This window comes from Manis pentadactyla, chromosome 8 (assembly GCF_030020395.1).
Source record: "Manis pentadactyla isolate mManPen7 chromosome 8, mManPen7.hap1, whole genome shotgun sequence".
In the NCBI taxonomy this organism is placed as follows: Eukaryota; Metazoa; Chordata; class Mammalia; order Pholidota; family Manidae; genus Manis; species Manis pentadactyla.
The window spans coordinates 71,225,825-71,247,571 of record NC_080026.1 but is presented as its reverse complement, the minus strand read 5'-3'; the positions used below and the strand labels follow the sequence as shown (position 1 = coordinate 71,247,571).

The 21,747-nt window shown below is 45.5% G+C and overlaps 1 protein-coding gene across 6 annotated transcripts in view; it reads left to right on the top strand.

Annotated features, from left to right (window-relative positions):
- The window catches only part of TSPAN14 (tetraspanin 14), a 67,765-nt gene that overhangs the window by 21,786 nt on the left and 24,232 nt on the right, over positions 1-21,747 (top strand). For all 6 annotated transcript variants that reach the window (XM_057505855.1, XM_036883933.2, XM_057505853.1 and 3 more), the window contains exon 2: positions 9,592-9,689. In XM_057505855.1, the coding sequence (XP_057361838.1) occupies positions 9,609-9,689 (81 nt within the window). In that variant the 5' untranslated portion in view covers positions 9,592-9,608. The remainder of the gene's footprint in view (positions 1-9,591; positions 9,690-21,747) is intronic.

The following is a 21,747-nucleotide window of genomic DNA, read 5'->3' as shown; positions in this document are numbered from 1 at the left end:
CACTTTTTTTTTTTTGAGAGGGCATCTCTCATATTTATTGATCAAATGGTTGTTAACAACAATAAAATTCTGTATAGGGGACTCAATCACAATCATTAATCAACCCCAAGCCTAATTCTCAACAGTCTCCAATCTTCTGAAGCATAATGAACAAGTTCTTACATGGTGAACAAGTTCTTACATAGTGAATAAGTTCTTACATGGTGAACAGTGCAAGGGCAGTCATCACAGAAACTTTCAGTTTTGATCATGCATTATGAACTATAAACAGTCAGTTCAAATATGAATACTCATTTGATTCTTATACTTGATTTATATGTGGATACCACATTTCTCCCTTGTTATTATTATTATTATTTTAAATAAAATGCTGAAGTGGTAGGTAGATGCAAGATAAAGGTAGAAAACATAATTTAGTGCTGTAAGAGGGTAAATGTAGATGATCAGGTGTGTGCCTATAGACTAAGTATTAATCCAAGCTAGACAAGGGCAACAAAACATCCATGGATGCAGAAGATTTCAGAGAGGAGCATTTTGGAAAAAAAAAAAAAATGTTGCGGCGATAAGAGAAATATTGTATCCTTGAAATAAGGACAGGGTAACTATTAAAAAGGAACATTTGGAAATAAATTATTAAAAATTTCAATAAAAAATTTCAATAAAAATAGAGCAAAAGTATCAATTATTAGAAGATAAAATTAAAGGAGTCTTCCAAAGATAGATAAAAAAGATGAAGAGAAGGGTAAGAGAGTAGAAGGATCTGCCAAGGTTCACATATCTCTTAATAGGTATTGAGAGAACAGAGAAAAATGCAAGTGGGGAAGAAAAAAGCCTTATTAAATGAGCCAGGTGATAGAGCCTCTGGACTAATACCTGAAATTTTAGCATGCTGGGGAGAAAAGGATGATCCCACAAGTTCACAGAGAGAAACAGGTCCAATATAAAGATCAGGAATCTGGGTGGTTTGGGGCTTCTCCATACACTGAAATATGAAAGATGCAGAGTGATGCTTTCATCCTCACTGAAATCGATTCCCAACCTAGAATTCTGTATACAGTCAAACTTTTATTGAAGACTGAGGGTAGCATAAATATGTTTTCAGATATACAGGATCTGAAAAATTTGACTTTTTCATGTGAAGGATTTCTCCATGAAGGTGAGCAAAGACTGGGTCTCTTGGTAAAGGGGATTCAGTACACCAGTTCAGATGAAAGCAGCTCAGAAGGCTCCAGGAGAGATTTTCTCTGGAAGAAGAAACAGAAATAGACCATGTGATGTGAATGGACCTACTGAGAGGCGATCTGGACAATGGGCATTGAATTTGGAGTTGAATATTGATAAATTCATACAAAATGAAGAAGACAGAAAAATAGAATTATTAGCTCTAGAGAACAAAAGGAACAGGAAAAAAGTAATCGTAGTTTATAGGTCTGATGGCTCCCGTGGTCATAATTATGTGAACTTTGAAAGTCACACCAGCCAGTGCTCTGTGGGAAAGGAGAAGTGTGGGCTGGTTGCTTTAGGGGGAGAGGTGGTTTGTATGGGACTGAAAAAGAATTATGTCCTCTTCTTCCAGGGTAGGAAGTGGATAGGTAATACCTAAAACTGAAAAACCACGGCAGAGTAATACAAACATACTATGTACAGAAATTTCTAAGACAGATTTGGGGTGTAAACATCAAGACTGACTAGAAGTTGAAAGTGTTGTCTGGAAAGGGGAAGTCCTGGCCTGGGACCTAGGGTCTGCTGTTTTTCTCATCACAGCTTTTACAGTAGTTGATTCTTAGGTTATGTGCAGGGATAATTTCGGGAAAAAAAATTAAAACAACAGCAAATCTTTAGTGGATGGCAGGTAATAATAAGTGCAAATATTTCATGAAACTCATTTTAGTTGTATGTGTGAGTATGCACACTGGATTGATTTTGTTAAATGTGTTGCTTATTGTGGACCATGTTAAAACCTTTGAAAACTGTTGTTCAGTGGTTTTTCATTCTCAGTTCACTTTTCACACTTTTGGCATACTGTTCTTATATTTTATAGTTGAATTTGTGCTACTTAAAAAAAAAAAAGGTGGGGAGAGGGAGAAGGAAGGAATTTTGCAGGTTTGTATAATCCTAAAGTAGACAGGCTCTGTGTATAATGACTGTGGAGGTCTTCATACAGTGGGCCCATCATTCTCTGTGGCAGGCACCCCACCAGCCCCTGCCCCCTAGCAGTGGCCTTGATTTACATTTATAATACAGTGGTGGTGATGGTAAGTAACAACGGAAGCCTATTTAGAAAATCGCTTCTAAGTCCACCACCCCATGCGACCATTTTCATGCTTTTATAGTCCGTTTTGGCCTTTAACCATACGCCTACAAATTGTTTCATAATTGCAGATCATGATCACATTTCATACTTAACGCGTAGTCTCTTTTTTTTTTTCTTGAGGCAAATTCTTAGTCTTGAGTTTATTGGATTAAAGATACGACCTTTTTTATTTTATTTATTTTGGTTTTGAATGTCTAACCATACAGATTGCTCTGCTGCCAGAAAGTCATGAACACACCAGCCTCACTATGGGCTTGCCAGCAACAATGGTGGTTATTTTGTCAAAAAGTGCAAAACTGTTATCTCTACACTGATTGTCTTTAAATCTCATTTCCAGTGAAGTTGAATATTTTCCTGTTTGTTAATTATATTGTCTTTCCATTTCAGTATAATGTCCGTATCTTTTGTCTGTTTGTGTAAAACGAGTCTTTTGTTTCAGTAAGTCTGAATTTTTTTGTGTTGTTGGTATTTACCCTTTGTCATAACTGCTGCCGCTGCAGATAACTTACCATTTGTGTTTCCTTTTCTATGTTAATGTTACTTGTAATTGCTTGGGAATTTAAAAACTTTTAATGTTTTCTATTGGTATTTTTATACTTTGTATTGTTTTTTTCTGTTAGCTCAAAAGTGAAGGAGATTGACATAGTCCTGAAATACCCTGCTCTCCTGTGTGTGCCTGCAACCTTTACTGTTTAGATTGATTTTGGCGTATTACTGAGTTCTCAGATTGCTGACTAGCTATCTCAATGCTATTAAATAATTCGAATGTCCCCCTTGTTTTGAGAACTTGATGATTTGACAAACACATGCCTCTAAGATATTTGCCATGTAATTATTTTATTCTGTTTTAATAAGTTTTGGAGTTGAGACAGTTTGAGGACTTGGAATGTTTTCTGAGAATTGTGTTTGTAAAAAAAAAACCAGAAAGCTTTTGTCCATTCTTCTCTTGCTGTGGTAATTAATATTTGTGGAAAGCTTATCCATTGTTTAGGAAGCTAAGATCATTAGTCTATTTGTGTATGTTTTAAGGTAGATGGTCTTGGTGTTAACTGAATTCATTAGTTGGTAGAGAGCCAAGTTCTGTCTTCCTCTGATATGATTTGGTTTAGCAAGTAAAGTGAGGTGTCAGGGACCACAGCCACTTTGGAGTCACTTTGGTTGATTTTGGGGGGTCAGATCTGGGGTCCCGTTTCAGCGCTATTGTCCTTATCGCTTTCTTGGGTCCTTTGTCAGTGCGGTAATACCTTGGGTGGTAGCTCAGGAGTTCTCCTCAATCCTTTTTATTTGATTGAGGTTCTGAAGCTGCTGAGCCAGACCTCAGGAGCCTGGCGGTGGCCTTATGCACCACTGCATCCTCACCCCACCCCACCCCACCCCACCCCACCCCACCCCACCCAAAACTGAAAGCCTTTGGGCCCTGCATGGGAGGATGTGGCTTCTGCTGGGCTCCAAACAAGTCTTCCCATTACCTCGTTCAGTTTAATACTGGGACATGTCCCTGTGTGATGCCAGGGTTCTTGTTTGCAGAGTCGAAGAATGAACTTAGTGAACAGTCAAGGTAGGAGAGTCAGGGAGACTTTTATTGAGAGATACAGTGAGAGGACAGACAGAGCTCCTGGCCTGAGCCAGGAGGGGACAAGAGAGCCCGTAGTGGTGCGTTGTCTAAGGGTTTTCTAGGCAGTTGAGAATATTTGGGAACGTGAAAAAAAAGCGTAGGGGTGTGGACTTGTTAACTGGTCCCCAAATGTTTAGGATTAACTTAACACAAGAAATTTACCACTTTGATTTCTCCCTGGGATACTAGGGTCTTGGTCTGGGAGCATATCAGAAGGCTGCCTGCCCAGCCCCCAAGGTGGGCTGAGGTATTGTCTGTTTGCTAAAGGGTAAGTTAAGAATTTTACTTCTTAAACTTCCTGGGTGTTAAAATGTAATCTTATCTTTAAGGTGGAATCCTTCCTGCCTTTTACTATGTTGTTTACAGCTGGGTCTGCATGCTAAATTATTTGCCCAGTTTGCGAAATCACCTCATCAGATCTGAAGAAGGAAAGACAGCACATAGGCCTGGGGCTTTAGTATGGTAAGGTGAATCTTACACATGATTACAAATGAGTAGCATAATAAAAACGTGCTGCTCTTCTTTATCTGGGGAATATTAACTGATCTCACTGAAGAATGACTCTAGGGCTTAACGTTCAACACAGAGTTTTGGTAGCAGGTTTCCTTGCATGAGGTTACATTGCTCTGACTGCAAATATCCTGCCTTGCTTTTTCCGGAAGCCCTCACTCTATTCTTTCTAAACTTACAGTCCCTGTCTCATATGGACACTGGGGTCTTTTGGTGACTTGGAAGTTCAGGACCCGCTTCTCCACCCACTGGCAGTGAAACAGCTGCACAAAGGGAGGGATGGCCTTTTCTTGCTGCTGCTTAGGCTCAGTGGGGGAAGTAGGTGGGGTGGGGTTACTCTCCGCACCTTGCTAGTTAGTTGAGCACCTTCTCTTCCCATGGGGGTGGATACACAAGTGAGTGAAGAAAGACTAAAATGTTTCCTTTGCAATAGCTTCCTCTTCTGTGGGTTGGAATAGGGAAGTCCGTGCCCCTGGGACATCCCCGTCCCTAGACCTTGTAGGGTTTACCTGGTCCAGCAGCAATGGCCTCTGGCCCATGGGCCTGCTCTGGGTTGTGCCAAGGAACGTGTCTGAGTGTGATGCACTGCGTCCTGAGTGGTGAGGATGTTTCTTTCTCATCCTTCCCTGGAGTCAAACTGGCTAGTATAATTCTGAGCGCTTTTGCCAGGGAGTGAGGGCTTGGAGTTGATGTCATGGTTTTTGAGATTCTCTGGTGTGGTTTGGATCCCCACATCTGTGAAAGCAAAATTGTCTCCTGGTTGGCTGTGTGGGGTGAGGCCCTGGGGGCCCATGGAAGAGGGTAAAGCACATGGTGAGGGAGGCCGGGTGCCCTGTGAAGAGTCCACACTCCTGGCCACTGGTTTCCCTAGTGCCTGTGTGCCCATGAAAATCCCTGTGGCCTTTCCACATTCTGCATGCTTACCTTACCTACCTGGCCAGAGCTGAAGAAGACTTGGGATCTCCAGCCTAGAGGGCCCCTCCCCTGCGTTATCTCGGGGTCATCATTTCCCAAAGGCCCTGGGCAGAGGGCAGGATGAGGCTGCCAGTGCTGTGGAAAACAAAAGAACCTATGCTAATCAATCAGCTGGTCTCCCTGTGGAGAAAGGAGGGCTTTGTTTCCTGCTTCAGAGCTTTGGGGGAGTTCTTTACCATGGTTGGGTTGAATGTTGTCCAAGGAGTACTGTCTTGATAATGGGTTTCAGCTTGGGCAAGTACGCTATGGATTCAGCGTGACCAAAGAAATTGACCGCAAAATGCTCTTCGGGGTGAAAGGGTCTTACAAAACTGCTGTCCGGTCCATCTCTCTCTCCTGCTCAAGCAGCAAACACCGGCCTCCCCCTCACCTCTCAGGTACAGATAAACCCTCTGTTGCCCAGGTAATCACCCATTGATATGGAGATGAACTCCACCCCTGAGGAAAGATGCAAATTCACTAAAGCCATACCTCTTTCCACCTCTGAATGCCTATTGATATGCAGATATACTAAAGCCAGGTGAGATATTCTGGAAATGTTTCAATTTTACCCACAATCCACCCTTCCAGAAATCTCGCCTTACAATTTACTCCATCTCCCTCTTCCGACCAATCTAGTAACATGCAATAGCAACAGCAATAAAATCTTGATAATCCTCAAGCCAGAGGATTCAGCTAGGTTACTTTATAGCACAGTCTCTCACTAAGCACAAAAATACGTTTCTACACGTTTACTCATTCTTAACAATCATGCTAGATTGCTCACAAAACTTTTACCAAACATTAGAACAAAGTCAAGCCTCTCTTTAAAATTATTTTCTTGACAACAGCAACACAATTGTAATTCTCAAGCCAGAGGATTCAGCTAGGTTCAAAGTCCCATGCAGATTAAGTCCAAAGCTAGTCCATTCCAGCCATCACGTGGCAGTTGCAGCCAGGGGGGCGCATCCAGGACACAAAGACTGTAGAAGCAAATAACCGTGATTGTTGGGGGCCAATTTGCTGTTATTACAGGAATACACAGAAGGCCAGCTTCCAGGCCTTTTTCCCAAGGTGCCAGAAGAGCCAGCCATTGCTGATCCATGTGTTGAAATGTCCAGGGCCACGTTCCATTTTACTCCTAATTGCTGCACCCATCCTTGCAACACATGTCCAATAAAGTGGGTACCTTGATTGCTCTCAGCAACTGGCGACTGACCATAGGCTGCAGAGAGACGCTCTAGGCCTCTCTTGGTGGTTTGCTGATCTGCACAACGTGCAGGGCACTCCTGGGCTCGGCTGACTTCTTCAAAGGTGAAAGACAAGTGACACTGATGGGCCCACATTGTCTTTTGAGATGTCTGTGCCACGCCACTCCGTGGCCTTTGGGTCCAGTCTCTCACCCACCCCGCGATGGGATAGGAGGTTATTACCTTGGTTGGAGCTGTTCTGGCGATGGGCTCTGTGGCCAGCAAGGCGAAGTACACAGCAGCCAGTTGCTTCAAGGTGACCCAGGACCTCTGCTCCTTTCCATGGTTGTGGCCAGGCTCCGGCTGGCAGCATGAGCAGCAGCAGTGGCAGAAGCAGTAGCCTTAGGCTCGGGCCACAGGCCAGGGTCTGTGTGGCCAGCAGCGGTGGTGGTGCTTCCACAACCACACGAGTGTAGACACATGTCCATTGGTGCAAGTGCCGCTTCTACCCATCATTTCTAGGGGCGGCCCTCCCAAAGGTGCACCCATTATAACAGATTTCGGGTTCACAGGAATCCTGCCAATACTACGCCAGTTGTAAGTCTGGGGAAAGGAAATCCTGGGGCAAAATACCCCTAAAAACCAAAATCAGTCAAAGGGAGAAATAAAGTTTAAAACCCGTTTATTGCTCATGAACTGAAGTCCCAGCCGTCTTTCTTCTCTGCTCCAGCAGCAACCACACCAGCCCTCCCCCTCACCTCTCAGGTACAGATAAGCCCTCTGTTGCCCAGGTAATCACCCACTGATATGGAGATGAACTTCTCCACCCCTAAGGAAAGATGCAAGTGCACTAAAGCCATACTTCTTTCCACCTCTGAATGCCTCTTGATATGTAGATACACTAAAGCCAGGTGAGATATTCTGAAAATGTTTCAATTTTACCCACAAGTACCTTGTGGGATTCCTGAACTTTGGGTACTGTGCCTGCTCAGCCCTCCCAGGCCCTGGGCCTAGTTTCACTGAAGGCACGGCCATCCACTTTTAAGGCTTCGCAAGGGACCGTAAGGCAGGGTGGGGGTTCAGTGGGCATTCTAAGGACAGGATTGTATTGTCCATAAAAAGGAACAGGGCTTCTACCGCTTAGAATATTTTCTTGTCATAGGGCATTTCCGGTCAAGTCAGTTGTCCTCTGTGATAAACTTGCTTGAGTTTTAGATTAAAAAATTTTTTTCTTAAATGCATGAACCCCGTCATCTGTAACTAGGAAAAGACCCAGTGCTTTGGGGCTTTGTAATCTGCGAGGCATAAATGGGTGAGAGTTAGTTACCTTCGGCTAGTTGCCCACCAGGAGCCGCCTCTGCCACACTGCCAAGTCTGCGCTACGCCACAGCTAACGAGGTCTGTCTGCCTCTGCAGGAGCCCCAGAGGTATGGGAGCCTTTGGCACCAGGCTGATACTTGGTCCACTGGGGATTGGAATCACCTGGGGCATTGGCCAAAAATGCAGATTCTGAGCCCCAACGCAGACCCACTTATTAGAACCTCCAAAGGGTAGGGCCCTGAGGTCGGTTTTTAGGATGAGTCATTCTGGTACTGTCAGCTGGGTACCTCAGTACCAGAGACATGAGGGGTTGGTCACTAAGAGCCCCACTTCAGTTGAGGATGCTGTGGCCTGAGAGGGTAGGAACCCGCCCCAGGCTCAGGTCGTGTAGCTGAAGGAAGGAGTCTCAGCCTGAGAGCCCCCGTACCTCTTCTTGCAGCCACTGTGTGTGGCCCAGGCTGTGTCTGGGCCTTCTGCGTGTCCTGTGCCCAGCAGTGTTCTTTGGCACCTGGGGCTGTCGTCACATGTCCTTGGAGGGGAGTGTTGTGGCCATGCTATTCTGGTGGTGGGCAGTGGTGTGGGGAGGTGGGGACAGGCTGCTGGGGTGCTGCCCACTCCCTGTTTTTTGAGGTCAGGCAGGCCAGGCTCTCCCATCCCTCTGAGGAAGGAGGGTGAGTGGATGGTGACAGTCAGGCTGTGCCCGTTGGTTCTGCAGTGCCCGAAGGATGGTTGAGCAGTCCCAGTTCCCGTTTCCTGAGGGATGTGGCTTTTATGTCCCTGCTTGGTGCTACTTTCTCAGAGCATTGCACACCTATGCTGGGGTTATTGAGGCCATCTCACAGGAAGGGATTTCGAAGTAGCCACTCGGCAGCAAGGTGGGCGAAGCCGTTTTTTCTCTGGCGTTTTTGGGTGGGTGTCTCCTCACTGCAGGTGGAGTTTGTGCCTGGGCCCCTCTCCTCAGCTCAGAAAGTGGGATCTGACAGGGGACTGGGAGTATTCCCCAGTGAGCCCCAGATCCCGCCCTATGGGTCAGCTTGGGGCACCTCCCTCCTTCCACACCTTCCAGGCTTTCTTAGGAAATGCCGGGTGAGTGAATATGAAGCCTTAATTCTCTAACTTTTCTTTACCAGCCATGATTAGATCATGTCCAAACCTGGCCGTTCATTCATCACTTCTGCCCAGATGTAGCTGTCTCCTTATTTGGCTCTCTGTACTCCTGGCTGCTCTGCCCTGGCTGGTGGTGGGATCCCCTGTCCTTGGTTCACACCCTGGGACTTGTCTTTTTGCCGTGGCCTTGGACAAGTCACATGACCTTTCTGAACTCCTGACTCCTCAGCCATGAAGTAGACAGGTCAGTCAGAACCCAATGGAGAGGAGGTGAGATAAATGGGGAAGGTTCCAAGCAGAAGTCCTGGTATTAGGACATCCTTTAGAAACTGCCATTTCTCCATTCTTTCAAAAATGCCCCTCTTACTCATTTGGCTGTTTCCGGAAAGTTCACTTCACATGCTGTTTGCCTAACCTATATCTGGCATTGGATAGTAAACCTGTGCCCAAGACCCCAGGGAAATTTTGGAGGCCCCTGGAGTGTGTGTTTGAGCCTCAGCTCTGTTTCCTTGGGGAGCAGGTTTTGGGGAGATGTCTTGAAACCAAACCTGGTGTTTCATCTTTGCCACGTCTCTCCGCAGATCTGGCTTCTCAGAAGATGCACTATTACAGATACTCTAATGCCGAGGTCAGCTGCTGGTACAAGTACCTCCTTTTCAGCTACAACATCGTCTTCTGGGTGAGTTAGTAAGAGCGGCCACAGCCCTTGCCTCATCCTTTATTTAGTAAATGGTGATTCTTAAGTTCTTTTGGTTTGCCAGGCCCGCTGTGAGGAGGCTCAGGATACGACCAGGGGCAGGACCGATGAGCCTTGTCCTCACAGAGCCAGCAACAATTCAGTTATTAAATAGACTGTTAAGTGCTCTGACAGGGAAGGCCAAGGGGATTGAGAACCAGATTAAGGGCTCATACCCCAGCCTTGGGGGCTCAAGAAGCCTTGGGGCTGTGGTCCAGATGTGTGTGTGCGTCTCCCCCTCCCTCTGCCCCTGCCCCAGGAATGCCTCAACAAGACAGCAGCAGCAAAGTATTTTGTGCTCATGACTGTGGGCCAACCCCTGTTCTAGATTCTGGGAAGTAGAGAGTAGAAAGGGGCAATAAAACTCTGCTGCTTGTGGTGCTTGTGGTGCTTGTGTTTAATAGACAAAATGGTATTAGCCTACTGAGCAGCAGAGCAGGGAGGGAGAAACTCCACAGCTAGAGTGGTCAGGGAAGGGCATTCCAGGTGGTATGTTAGGGACTGAGGCCCAGTGGAGAGTACTAGTGAAGAGGCAGCCAGTCGGGGATGGGGTAGAGAGCCAGGCAGGAATAGCAGTATCTGCCTGCAAAGGCCCTGAGGCAGGAATGAACTTGGCATGTGTAGGGGAGAAGAACGATGACCATGTGTCAGGAGCTGAGTGGGTACAAGGGAGAGGGGACGCAGGTGGGGACAGAGACATGAAGAATCAGGCCGTATAGTATCGTACAGTTCTCAGAAAGTAGTTGGAATTATTTTCTACTTCTTTTAGTAACTCTTGGCAGGTTCGTAAGTTGAACGGTGTGATCTAGTTATGGAATGATTCTGCAGAGTGAAGGAATGGATGGTGTACGAGGCTCAGGTAGACTCTGGGGGGCAGAAGGGTTTGAATGGTCTCTTAGCCAGTCACATGGAGACGTCAGTTTCTTGTGTCAGTGACCATCCTGGAGATGAAAGTCCTGGCCACCATCACAGGAAGGGGTGGCCCAGATGAGATCACTGAAGGAGAGTGTGTTGGTTAAAAAGAGAGGTAGAACATTGAGTTCTGGGTGGCCTGGAATAAATGGAAGCCCAGGAGTTTTGTGTTATGTAAGCCACAAGAGAAAGCCTTTGAAGCAGAGGACCAGTCAGCTGGACAGGGAGGTGAAGTACGATGAGGACAGAAAATTGGCATTGGCTTTGACCAAGTGGAAGCTGTTGGTGACCTTGGCCAGAGCCACTGTGTGCTCTTAGGGGATGGAACCCCCATCTTGGGGCTGCCCAGGGAGCCAGTGGGACATGAGAAAGTGGAGACTATGATGGGTGACAGTTCTTTCAAGGGCTCTTGCCATAAAGAAGAACAGAAAAATTGGACACTTGGCTGGAGATGGCCAAGGGGGGGAGGCATGTGTATGCTGACAGTGGCATTGATCCAGGGAGAGGCCGTCATCGATTCTGCAGGAGGGTGAGGGGACATGGTCACACACAGAGGCTTTTGAAACTGTTAAGCAAGCATTGTTTCTTGGTGTCTCGGGGCGGGGGGCGGCGGGCAGATGGAGAAGGAAGGACAAAATGAGTGGCCGTGACACCACATTTTGCCTCTTCTGTAGATCTGTGTGTTGTGTTTGGACTGGAACTCTTGGAGAAAAAAAAAAAAAGACAGTCTTACAAAGACCTTTCAGCTTCTACCCTTGATTTTACAGCACCATCTCCTGATGATTCACCTCAAGTTCTGGGGTTTTTCTGTCCTGGAAAAATAGAGTGGGCAGTGGCTTGGCTGTTCACCCCAGGTCTTTCCTGTGCCCAGACAGCCTATCACCAACAACCTCATCATTGCCCCTGAAATGGGGCAATACTGGACATTTGATGTGGTTCCTGTGGGCCCCTCCTAATGGGAACATGGTGGCTGCCCCAGCCTTGCGATGTGTGGCTTCCCAGACCAGCATTCCCCTGCCTGGAGGAGAGCCCTCTGGCCACACCTGGAGCTCCCCGCCCTGTCTACCCAGCCAGGTGCATGGTGGAGAGTCACTTGGCCTGGGCGGGCATTCTGACAGCACACTTGTATACCCAGCAGTTGTGTCCTGGTTTTCTTCCCACCCCTGCACTTGTGCTTTCTTGACATTGTGCCTTGACCTCTGACTCTCATCCTGATATTTGCAGCTGGAGTGAAACTCTCCCTCTGAGGCTGTGGCTAAAGGCCCTTGTTATTTCCTTTTCTTCAGAGGCTTTTCAGAATATTGGTTCTGCTCTTGGGAAGCTTTACAACTTGCTCAGTAACACATTCGTATCCCCAAATTCAAATGGCAGAGTATGTGAGGACAGAATTATAGCAGATCTACTTGGTGACTGAAGGGTGCTGCAGTGTTCTCGGAGTTTTGCAGAATTGGCACTGTGTGTAGTTGAGAGTTAATCTTTTTTCACTCAGTGTGCACTGGGGCAGAACAGGAAGGAATGGAAAGAAAGTCAGGAAAATGCGGCATGAGAGAGCATGGTTAGGAAATGAGAGGAAGGCCCAGTGCCTTGCTCCTGGGGAAGCTGCCTGGCCCTTCCCTGCTGGGTCCTTGGTGGTGATTTGCTGTCTTCATTGCAACAGGAGCTGGGAGTGTGGCCTGGGTCCTGGGAATTGGGGTGCAGAGGCCCCTGGGATGCACATAGCAGGAGACACCTGTGCACCAGTCAGGACTCTCAACTGAACTCAGTGACCTTGATAAGCCTTCCTGTTTTCATTGTGAAATATTGCTCTCACCTGCCTTACAAGGTTGCTGAAAATGTAGGAAGTGATATGCCAAGCCCTTTACCTCCTCAGAGAAATGTTCTTTTTTAAATGGTGAGACTACAAAAATAGAACAATATAATGAAGCCTCATGTTCTCATCACCTAGTTTCAATTATTTAAATTCATAGCCAATCTTTTTTAACTTATATTGTTAGCAAAGCAGAGAGAGATCTTTTTACGCAGAGAATTTTTGTGTTTGTTTTGTTTTAATGAAGTAACAGTGAGTAGTGGAGCTGAGGACTGTGTTTTGTTTTAATGAAGTAACAGTGAGTAGTGGAACTGAGGACTGTAGCGACCTGGGCTCAGCAGACAGGTTTGAATGTGCAGAAAGCAACCAGTTGTTCTTTTGACCAGTTTTAGATGCAGAACAAGTACAAGGTTTAATTTAGCAGTTTGCCCCACTCAGAATTATTTTCACAGTAACATTCCTTATAGCAGACTCCTGTAGCTCTCTTCACAGTTTTTTAAAGCTCCCTCCCTCCAACTTCGGGGCTGAGGACTTTCCAAGGGACCGTTAATACACACTTGGAGTGAGAATTGTTGGATGACGCCGATGTCTGTGTACCAAGTGAGCATGGAGCTGGGCTTCACGGGGTTCCGTCACAGCGGTGTCAGGGAAATAATGCTTTCAGACAAAATAGCATTGTGAGGGCACTAGCACTTTTTCTTTCTTAAATCATAATCATTTTCAGTTGTATTAGACGTGTTTTTAGTGCAAAATTTTACTTAGGGAAATGCAAATCAATGCTTTGCAAATGGAAATGCAAATCAACTTAGGAAATGGAGTGAGATACCACTTGAAACTATGCATTATAAAACATAATAATAAATGTTGGCAGGAATGTGGAGAAACTGGGACCCTTGTGCAGTGTTGGTGGAAATGTAAAATGGTGCAGCTGCTATGGAAAAGAATATGGTAATTCCTTGAAAAGTCAAAAATAGAATTACCATATGATCCAGCAACTCCATTTCTGGGTATGTACCCTGAAAGAATTAAAAGCAAGGTTTCCAAGAGATATTTACACAGCCATGTTCATAGCGGCATTATTCACAGTAGTCACAAGGTATATTGAGGAATGAATGGAAAAACAAGATTCGGTCTATACAAGCAGTGGAATATTATCCTTTAAAAGGAACGAGATTCTGACAGATGCTACAACATGGATGAACCTTGAGGACATTATGCTCTGGAAGTAAGCCAATTGCAAAAGGACAAACACTGTACAATTCCATTTATATGAAGTACTTAGAATAGCTAAATTCATAGAAAGCAGAATGGTGGGGGATGGGGGAGGGGCGAATGGGAAGTTACTGTTTAGGGCACAGTGTCCGTTTCGCAAGATGAAAACAGCTCTGTGGGTGGGGGTGATGGTTGTATTGCACTGTGAGTGTCCTCTTGCCACCAAGCTGCACACTTAAAAGGTTATGATGGCAAACTTTTTATTACATTTATACCACAATTAAACATTTAAAAAAAACCCTCTGACTTGCAGAGGAAGGGAAGCTGGAGGAGCAGTACACAGCCCTTTCCTTGTTCATTCTAACCCAACCTGGTTCTACAAAGAACTTGAGCTTTTCTGGTTTGCTGAGTGAGTCCCGTGGAGGGATGATTGAGATGATGTCTGTATCTCCAGGACTGCTTCCAACCATAAGCATTGAGTTTACTCTGCAAAGGTTCAGATAAAGCCTTTGTGTGGTTTAAAGTGAAGAGCTAGGCCCATGTAGACACAGACGTAGCCTGTGTTGTACAGAGAGGTGGGCCCCCTGCTCCTGGCCTTCTCCATTGGGCAGGTCTGAGCCACAGTTTCCCTGCTTGTACAATGTGGATATTAGCTCCTGAGCCTAATGTGCAGCCTGTTTCTGGGTGCAAGGAAAGCCATGGACATTTGTGCTCTGGCTTACTTGCAGAGCATAATGTCCTCAGTGTAGCTTAAGGCCCCTTCCTTCAAAGTAACAGGTGCTTCCCGTAAGTAGGGTGACTATATGGTCAGTGGTCCAAGTTGAGAAACTTTCAAGAGTGGTACAGGTTATTAAGAATTTTGCTGGACATCTTACTACACTGATGGACAGTGACTGCAATGGGGTATGGTGGGGGGACTCAACAATAAGGGTGAATATAGTAACCACATTGTTTTTCTTGTGAAAACTTTGTAAGAGTGTATATCAATGATACCTTAAAAAAAAAAAAGAATTTTGCCGGAACAACAGTTGTACTCCATCACTGTCCAGGAGAGGAAAGCAAGTCCAATGTGGAAGGACCTAACGGTCAGCTTCCTTCCCTACACCTGTTTGCAGCATCTTTGTGGCTGGAGAATCTTAACGTGTTTTGTCTGTCCTTTATTGTACTCTCCTTTGATAGGGACCTCACCATGTCTCACAATGGGCTGCTGTCTCTGGATCACTGTGATAGGGAATTGCCCTTACTTCAGCTGACTTCCATGTAATAATCAGACTACAAGACCTGATCTCCAGGCCTGAGTGCAGACAGATGCTCTGCTTGTATCTCCTGGTAATCGATGCAGTCAAAAAGGAAAAGTAATAATGTGTGTAGTGTATTTTCACTGTCACTGCTAGGAAGTGGTGCCTTTTTTTCTCTTCAGGTTTTATTTAATGAACTTTGTAGTTGCATGGAAATTCTAGAAGACTACACAAAGCATCCCAGTTTCACTGCGTCTCTTCACACTCCGTCTCCTGTCTGCTGTCACACAGTTGCATATCTTTGTGAGAGTTTTTTTTTTTTTTTTTGGAAGTTGGTAAATTGACAAGCAGGCTTTATTGTGGCAGTTATAGAAAAATGTTAAATAAAGCAAACTTGTTGTATTCCGAATCCAGGGAATTTCAAGTATCCGATAAGCATGTCATATCTGCATTAATAAATGTGGTTTAAGAGGCCTTAACCATGAAGTGAAGACTTAGAGTCATAATACATCAGTTTTTAAAAAAGTCATTAAACCAGAAAATTGTCAAAAAATGATCCATATATAGTTCAAACATTTGAGTTTGACTTAAACCAGATAGATGCACAGGTATTACCCCATCTTTGGGGCAGGGCCCAGGCCTTCTCTTGGTGTTTGGGTCAGCTGGTTGGAATTCCTTGTCTTTTTTGCCTAAGCCACACTCATAAAGCATAGTCCAGGTCTTCTGATTTTGGTGCCTTGCAACAAGGACTTAGACTGTGGAGTAATCTGAATGCAGAGTCCCTGCAGTTTTACTATCTTTTTCAACCTTTGATATCTCACTTGACAGTTAAAAAATTACTCTATGAAGTCTTTCCAAAGCATTCAACTTGATTCTCTTATAATCAACTAATGATTTTAAGAGTTCATCTTAGATTTTACACTTATATTTTATTAGCTTGCACCTTATTTAAGTTATATGATTACTGTAACAAGTATGATGGACCTAGAAGTTTGGCTACGGTAGAAGGAGGCCTTGGCTGTGGACATCAGACCCTGTAGACCCAGCCTTGAATATTTATAGTGCTTCATTTCTGCTTCTTGCAGAGTGTCAGTGTGTGAGAGTGTTTTTAAGTCTGCTGTGTGAGAGTAACTATTCCCATCTTGTTTGTGACCTTTTTTCTCCCAGAAATGTTTTTTTTTTTCTTCAATCACCTCTACTGAGATATAAATTAGATAAAAAAACACGCATTTCAAGGTCTGTGTTTTCATAGCAGGATCACCTAGTATAGAATATTCTAGGTTGCTGCATAGTTTTCCTGATTTTATTTTTAGAAATTCCCATATTGGACATTTAGGTTGTTTCCAATTATTTTTTTTACTCTCCTAGATAAGGATGCAGTGATTAGTTTGTGTAATACATACTGTTCCCTTTGGGGAAAGGAGGGAAATTATTTGTGGGGTAGACTCCCAGGAGTGCAATTAAATGGGTTAAAAGGTTTGAACATTGTTTTGACTGGCCTGACATATTTATAAAATCCAAATTGCTTCTCCACATGGGGTGCCCCAATTAATAGGAAACAGACCACCTTATCTTGTGGTATATAGGGGTGTGTGACCTGTAGTTTTCCACGTTTGGGCTTGCCAAGAGGGAGGGCAAGGATTGCTTAACCAGAGACTCTGCCAGAACTTGGAGTTGCCTGTGGCGTTGATTTCTTCAGGTCTCATGCCTGATGTCACCCGCACTGGCACGTCTGAGGCCGGGACCACCAATGGGGATATCCAAGGAAGGCTGGTCACTGTGCACTGCGGTTATTGCCCTGCAAATGTGATTAGTACATGCTCATGGGGTAGTGTCAAGTCTAGTAAGTGGTGTGTTTCACTCACTCTGTGTCCTTTGCCACTAAGTAGTCATCGTGGCCCAGTCTGCTGCTGAAGTGATGAGTCTTCTGGGTGAGAGTATTGTGATCTTTTTCTTTTTTTTTCCCAGTAAAAAAAATCAACTCTGTTGAGATATAAATTAGATAGAAAACATTTACCCATTTCAAACGTACAGTTCCATGAGTTACCATCTGTATACTCTGCCTAACCACTCTAACTACAAATGAAGATATTTAATAAATGTTCCCTTCCTCAGATAACCATTGATCTGCCTTCTGTCACTAAATTAGATTTGACTCTTGCATCTGACTTTTAGTTTAGGTGATGTTTTCAATGTTTTTTATTTTATTGAGTTATTTGAACTTTTCTTAAAAGTTATTTTTAAATTATATTTTTAAAATTGTAAAACATACATAAAGCAATCATTTTTAAGTGCACAGTTCAGTGGTATGAAGTATGTTACCATTGTTTTGCAGCCATCACCACCATCCATCTCCAGTTTACTTCACTGATTTTTGCTCTTTAATTATTTCCTCTGTTCTGCTTTGGGATTATTTTATTCATTTTCTGGCTTCTTAAAATAGAAGATTAGATCATTGATTTCAGATTTTTCTTTCTTCCTCTAAGTATTTGATGCTGTATGTTTTCTGCATCCCACACATTTTGTTATGTTTCATTTCACTTGGTTGAAATATCTTGTATATGCCTACTCTGTATGTGAAGTGTCTTTTCTTCACCCCTCTGGCTTACTTCAAGAGTTTCTCTTTGTTACTGGATTTCAGCAGTGTTACTATATGTGCTAGTATGGTTTTATTTATTTTGGGATTCATTGGGCTTCCAATTTGTGGGTTTGTAGCTTTCATCAAATTTGGGACTTTTGACCCATTATTTCTTCAAATACACACCCTGCCCCCTTTTTTCTTGGCCTCCTTGTCCCACAGATCACTGAGGATCTGTTCAGCCTTCCTCCACCCCCATCTGTCCTTCAATTTGGATACATTCTATTGTTTTGTCTTCAAGTTCCCTCATCTTTTCCTCTGTAATGGCTGTTAAATCCATCTAGTGAATTCTTCATTTCCAGTGTTGCATTATTCTAATAGTTCCATTTGATCTTTTTTATATTATCTATTTCTCTGATTATGTTTATTGTTTCCTTTAGGTCCCTGAGCATATTTACAGTATCTGTTTTAAAGGCTTTGCTAATTCTATCTTCTGTCTTGCCTGCATTTTTTTCTAGTTACTGACTTTTTTCCCCCGGTTGTAGGTCACATATATTTTTTTCCTTCTTGCTGATCTAGTAATTTTTGATTGCATGTGAAATACAGTTTTTCTGCCTAAGTGTTCTTCCTGTTTTCGTCAGCTTGTAGGCTTGTTGACTTAAACAGCAGAAATTTGTTTTCTTACATTTCTGGGAACTGGAAGTCTGAGAGCAGGGTATGGTACCAGCGTGGTTAGGTTCTGGTAAAGGCTCTTTTGTGGCATGCAAATGGCTGATCTCTTGCTGTGCCCTGCATGGCAAAAAGAGTGGGTTCTGGTGTCACCTCTTCTTACAAGGACCGTAATCATGGAGGTGCCACCCTCATGGCCTTCTCAAACCCTACCTCCCAAAGGCCCCACGTCCAAGTACCAGCACATTAGGAGTTGGGGCTTTAGCATATGGATATTATGGCCCACAAGCATTCAATCATAATGCTTCCTGAACATTATTACTATTACATCTTTTGAGTCTGACTTCTTTTGTTCAGTATTGTGTGTGAGATTCATTCATGCTGTTGTATGGAATGGCAGATCATTAATTCTCATTGTGTGTAATATTTCATTGTGGGAATGTATCATTTGGGTTCTTTACAGTTTCAGGCTATTAAGACCTATTCAAATAATATAAAAACGTACCAGGTTGGAGACCTGTTGAATTGCAGGGATGTCTCAGGGTTCATTTGGCTGAGCTGAAGGAAATCCTGTCTTTCGTCTCAAGGTCCAGATGGTTTTAGTGTGATAGTTCAGTGCAGGACTTGGCACGCTAGAGCTCACAGGCCAAATCTGGCTCTTGGCCTGTTTTTGCATATACAACTTTATTGGAACACAGCCCTCATCATTCGTTTAAGTGTTCTCTATGGCTGCTTTCCTGCTATCACAGCACAGTAGAGAATTAAAACAGAGATCACCCAACACAGAAGCAGAAAATACTTGCTATCTGGCCCTTTCCAGAAATGTTGACTGCTGGCTTATTATCTGGGTTTTCCACCCACTGTTAATCACTGACTTGTGCCAGCAGTGGCAGAGACTGGGGTAGGGGTTCCTTCTCTTAGTTGCCTGCGGAGCTGCCTGTAACCTCCCTTGGAGGACTCTGCCCCTTCCTTTCTTTCAAAGGCCTTAATACGGTCAGGTTCCTGGGCGGGGCGGGGTGGGGGTTACAAGGGAACTCTGGGATGTCCTTTCCCTCCTCACCAGGGCCCCTAGCATGGGTTCCCTGGCTGTGCTGAGAAAGGCCCACGTGCTTCTTATTTTCAGAACTACCCTTCCGGCAGGAGGAAAAGCTGGTGTGTGATAGCTGTGTGACCCTGTGTGAGGCACCATCCTGCCCGGGGTCCTGTTTCCCTCTATAAGGAGGAAGCTAGGCTCCAGCATCCCTTCTGGCTTCCAGAACTTTCAAACTCCCACTGAGAAATGATCTACTGTGGACTCTTTAATGTGAAACTTTTTTGAATGGGGCTTTCCCTGCTCTGTTCAGAGTGGTCACAGTGTTGAGGGGCAAGGCCTCCTAACTCCAACAAGTACCCTGAGACTCCCCCTCAGCCCACAGGGCTCTCAGGGACAGGTAGGGTCTAGGGTCTGTGCTCTGGTGTCCTTCCTGGCTAGTGAATAAGTTGTTGGCATTTCAGGTGACCACGAGCATCCCTGGTGTTCTCTGAACCCACCAGGCCTGCGGTCAGGCCTTCCTGTCCTGGTGAGTGCCAGAACCATGGGGCTTCCACCCGGCATGACTTACGGAAGGCAAAGCACAAGCAGCAGGAGCTGCACGGGCCTTCGCAGATCATTGGTCTCCAGTTGCTCAGTTGGCCAAGAGAGAGATGGATTGCTCAAAACCACAGGGTTATTGGGAACAGAGCTGAGACTGTTCTGGCTTCTTCCACTCCCTGCCTTGTTTTCTTTCATCCTTTCCTACCTTACTTGAAAAGTCTCCATCCAGATCGTCCCATTTCCCTAAACTCTGCATTACTGTGTGTCCAGAGGCCAAGTTAAAGATGCTTCTGCAAAGGAGGATCTTGTTTTAGGACAAAGACCAGTGCTGGGAGTTACTGGGAGTTACTGAGAGTTACTGAGGCAGAGAGTCTCCAAAGCAGCAAATGCTGGTGGTATATTGAAGGCCCTTGCACGCCTCCACTGCAGGAGGGCAGGACTCGTGTGGATTGGTCCTGTGCCCTGGGCCATGTCATGTATGATAGTTCCTTCAGTCCTTACAACCCTCCTATGACCCAGGAAGGGGCGTCTGCATGTTGCAGAGGAAAACTTAGGTGCAGAGGGGTTTCTGGACATGCATGAAGTCTGGTTGCCCTAAGTTGCAGAGTGGAGATTGAAACCACAACCGCCTGGGCTAGTCCTTCAGTGCTGCTCTGGTCAGCCTTGAGTTTGCCTCACTCTTGGGTTAGCTTCTGGTTTTCTCTGAGACTCCCATGAGCAGCCCAGGGGAAGGGGCTCTGTGCATGTCAGACTGTGTCTGCCAGGGAAATATGTAAGAACCAGGGGCCAGCAGGACAGAGCCTGAATGTGCTGTGGTGGCTGCTGGTGAGCCACTCTGAGCTTGCTGAGGACAGGCCTCTAGGGCCTGCAAGGGTTGCTTAAGTACTTCGACACACAATGAAATGAAATCTTGCAAGGGGCCAAGGTAACTAAATTGTGGGTGATCAGGGGCTGTTTCTGACCTACTTTTGTTGGAACTCTTCTCTGATGTAGCAGGTCCTGGCCAGGTGCCCACATTTTTGTTGTGACTTGAACCTGCTTGGGTAAAGTGCCACAGGCCTGTTCATGTGGTGAGTGGATTCTTTGTGGCTTCCAGGACAAGGCAGGGCTGGAGCAGCCCAGAGCACTCCACGAGGGCCTCTCTCCTGCTTTCATTAGGACCTTTGCCCTAAGGTGGAAAGGCCAAGACAGCTTTACAGTGACCCCCAAAGAGGCCCTTCTGCCCTGGCCACCTGCCCTGGTGGGGACGTGGAGTGATCCTCACCACCTGGCAAGGTAGGTCATGGACTCTAGAGTTGCACCGTCCAGAAGCCCCTTCTGTGGAACTCCCACACCAGCGGCCCCTCTGCCTGCCCTTCCTGGTGAAGGGCCAGGCTGCTGCTGGCTCCCCTTGGCCTGGGTTATGGGCAGTGAGATATGTTGGGAGGTTAGAGACTCCTGGGTTTGGTTAACTCTGCTGTCAGCTAGCTGGGTGACTTCAGGCAAACAGTCATGTCACTCTGCATCTGAGCTTATCCTATTTGAAAGATGGGGTAATAGTACCAGTGTTGTGGGGTGTGGAAGGTGTGTTGTATGTTTAACACAGCGCATGGTGCCCAGGAGAGGGCGGCTGTGCTTGCCAAGCTGAGTACAGCAGTGTGTGTGCCTGGCAGCCCAAGGCTGGCCTCCCTTTGGGCGTGGTGGGAGTTAGGCCTCATTTTTTGGGAGGTTATTTCATCATCATAGAAGACAGGCAAAGAAGTTACTCGGGCTGGAAGGCACCCACTGAATCATCACTGCCAGGTGGGGCAGCCCGGCTCCATGGGCCATCTGCCCCAGGAGAGTTCTCGGAAAGGGGCTCCCGTATGAGGTCCCAGACAGCCACTTCCCCTGTCTCGTCCTCCCTTAGTCTCTGCATCTCTGAAACTGCTGTTGGCCCGCAGTTCCTGCCCTGGGCCAGTGTTGATTGAGCCTGTGATCTGACATGTGACGCCCCCCTAGTTCCTGTCTTTCTGGAACAAGTGAACTTTAGT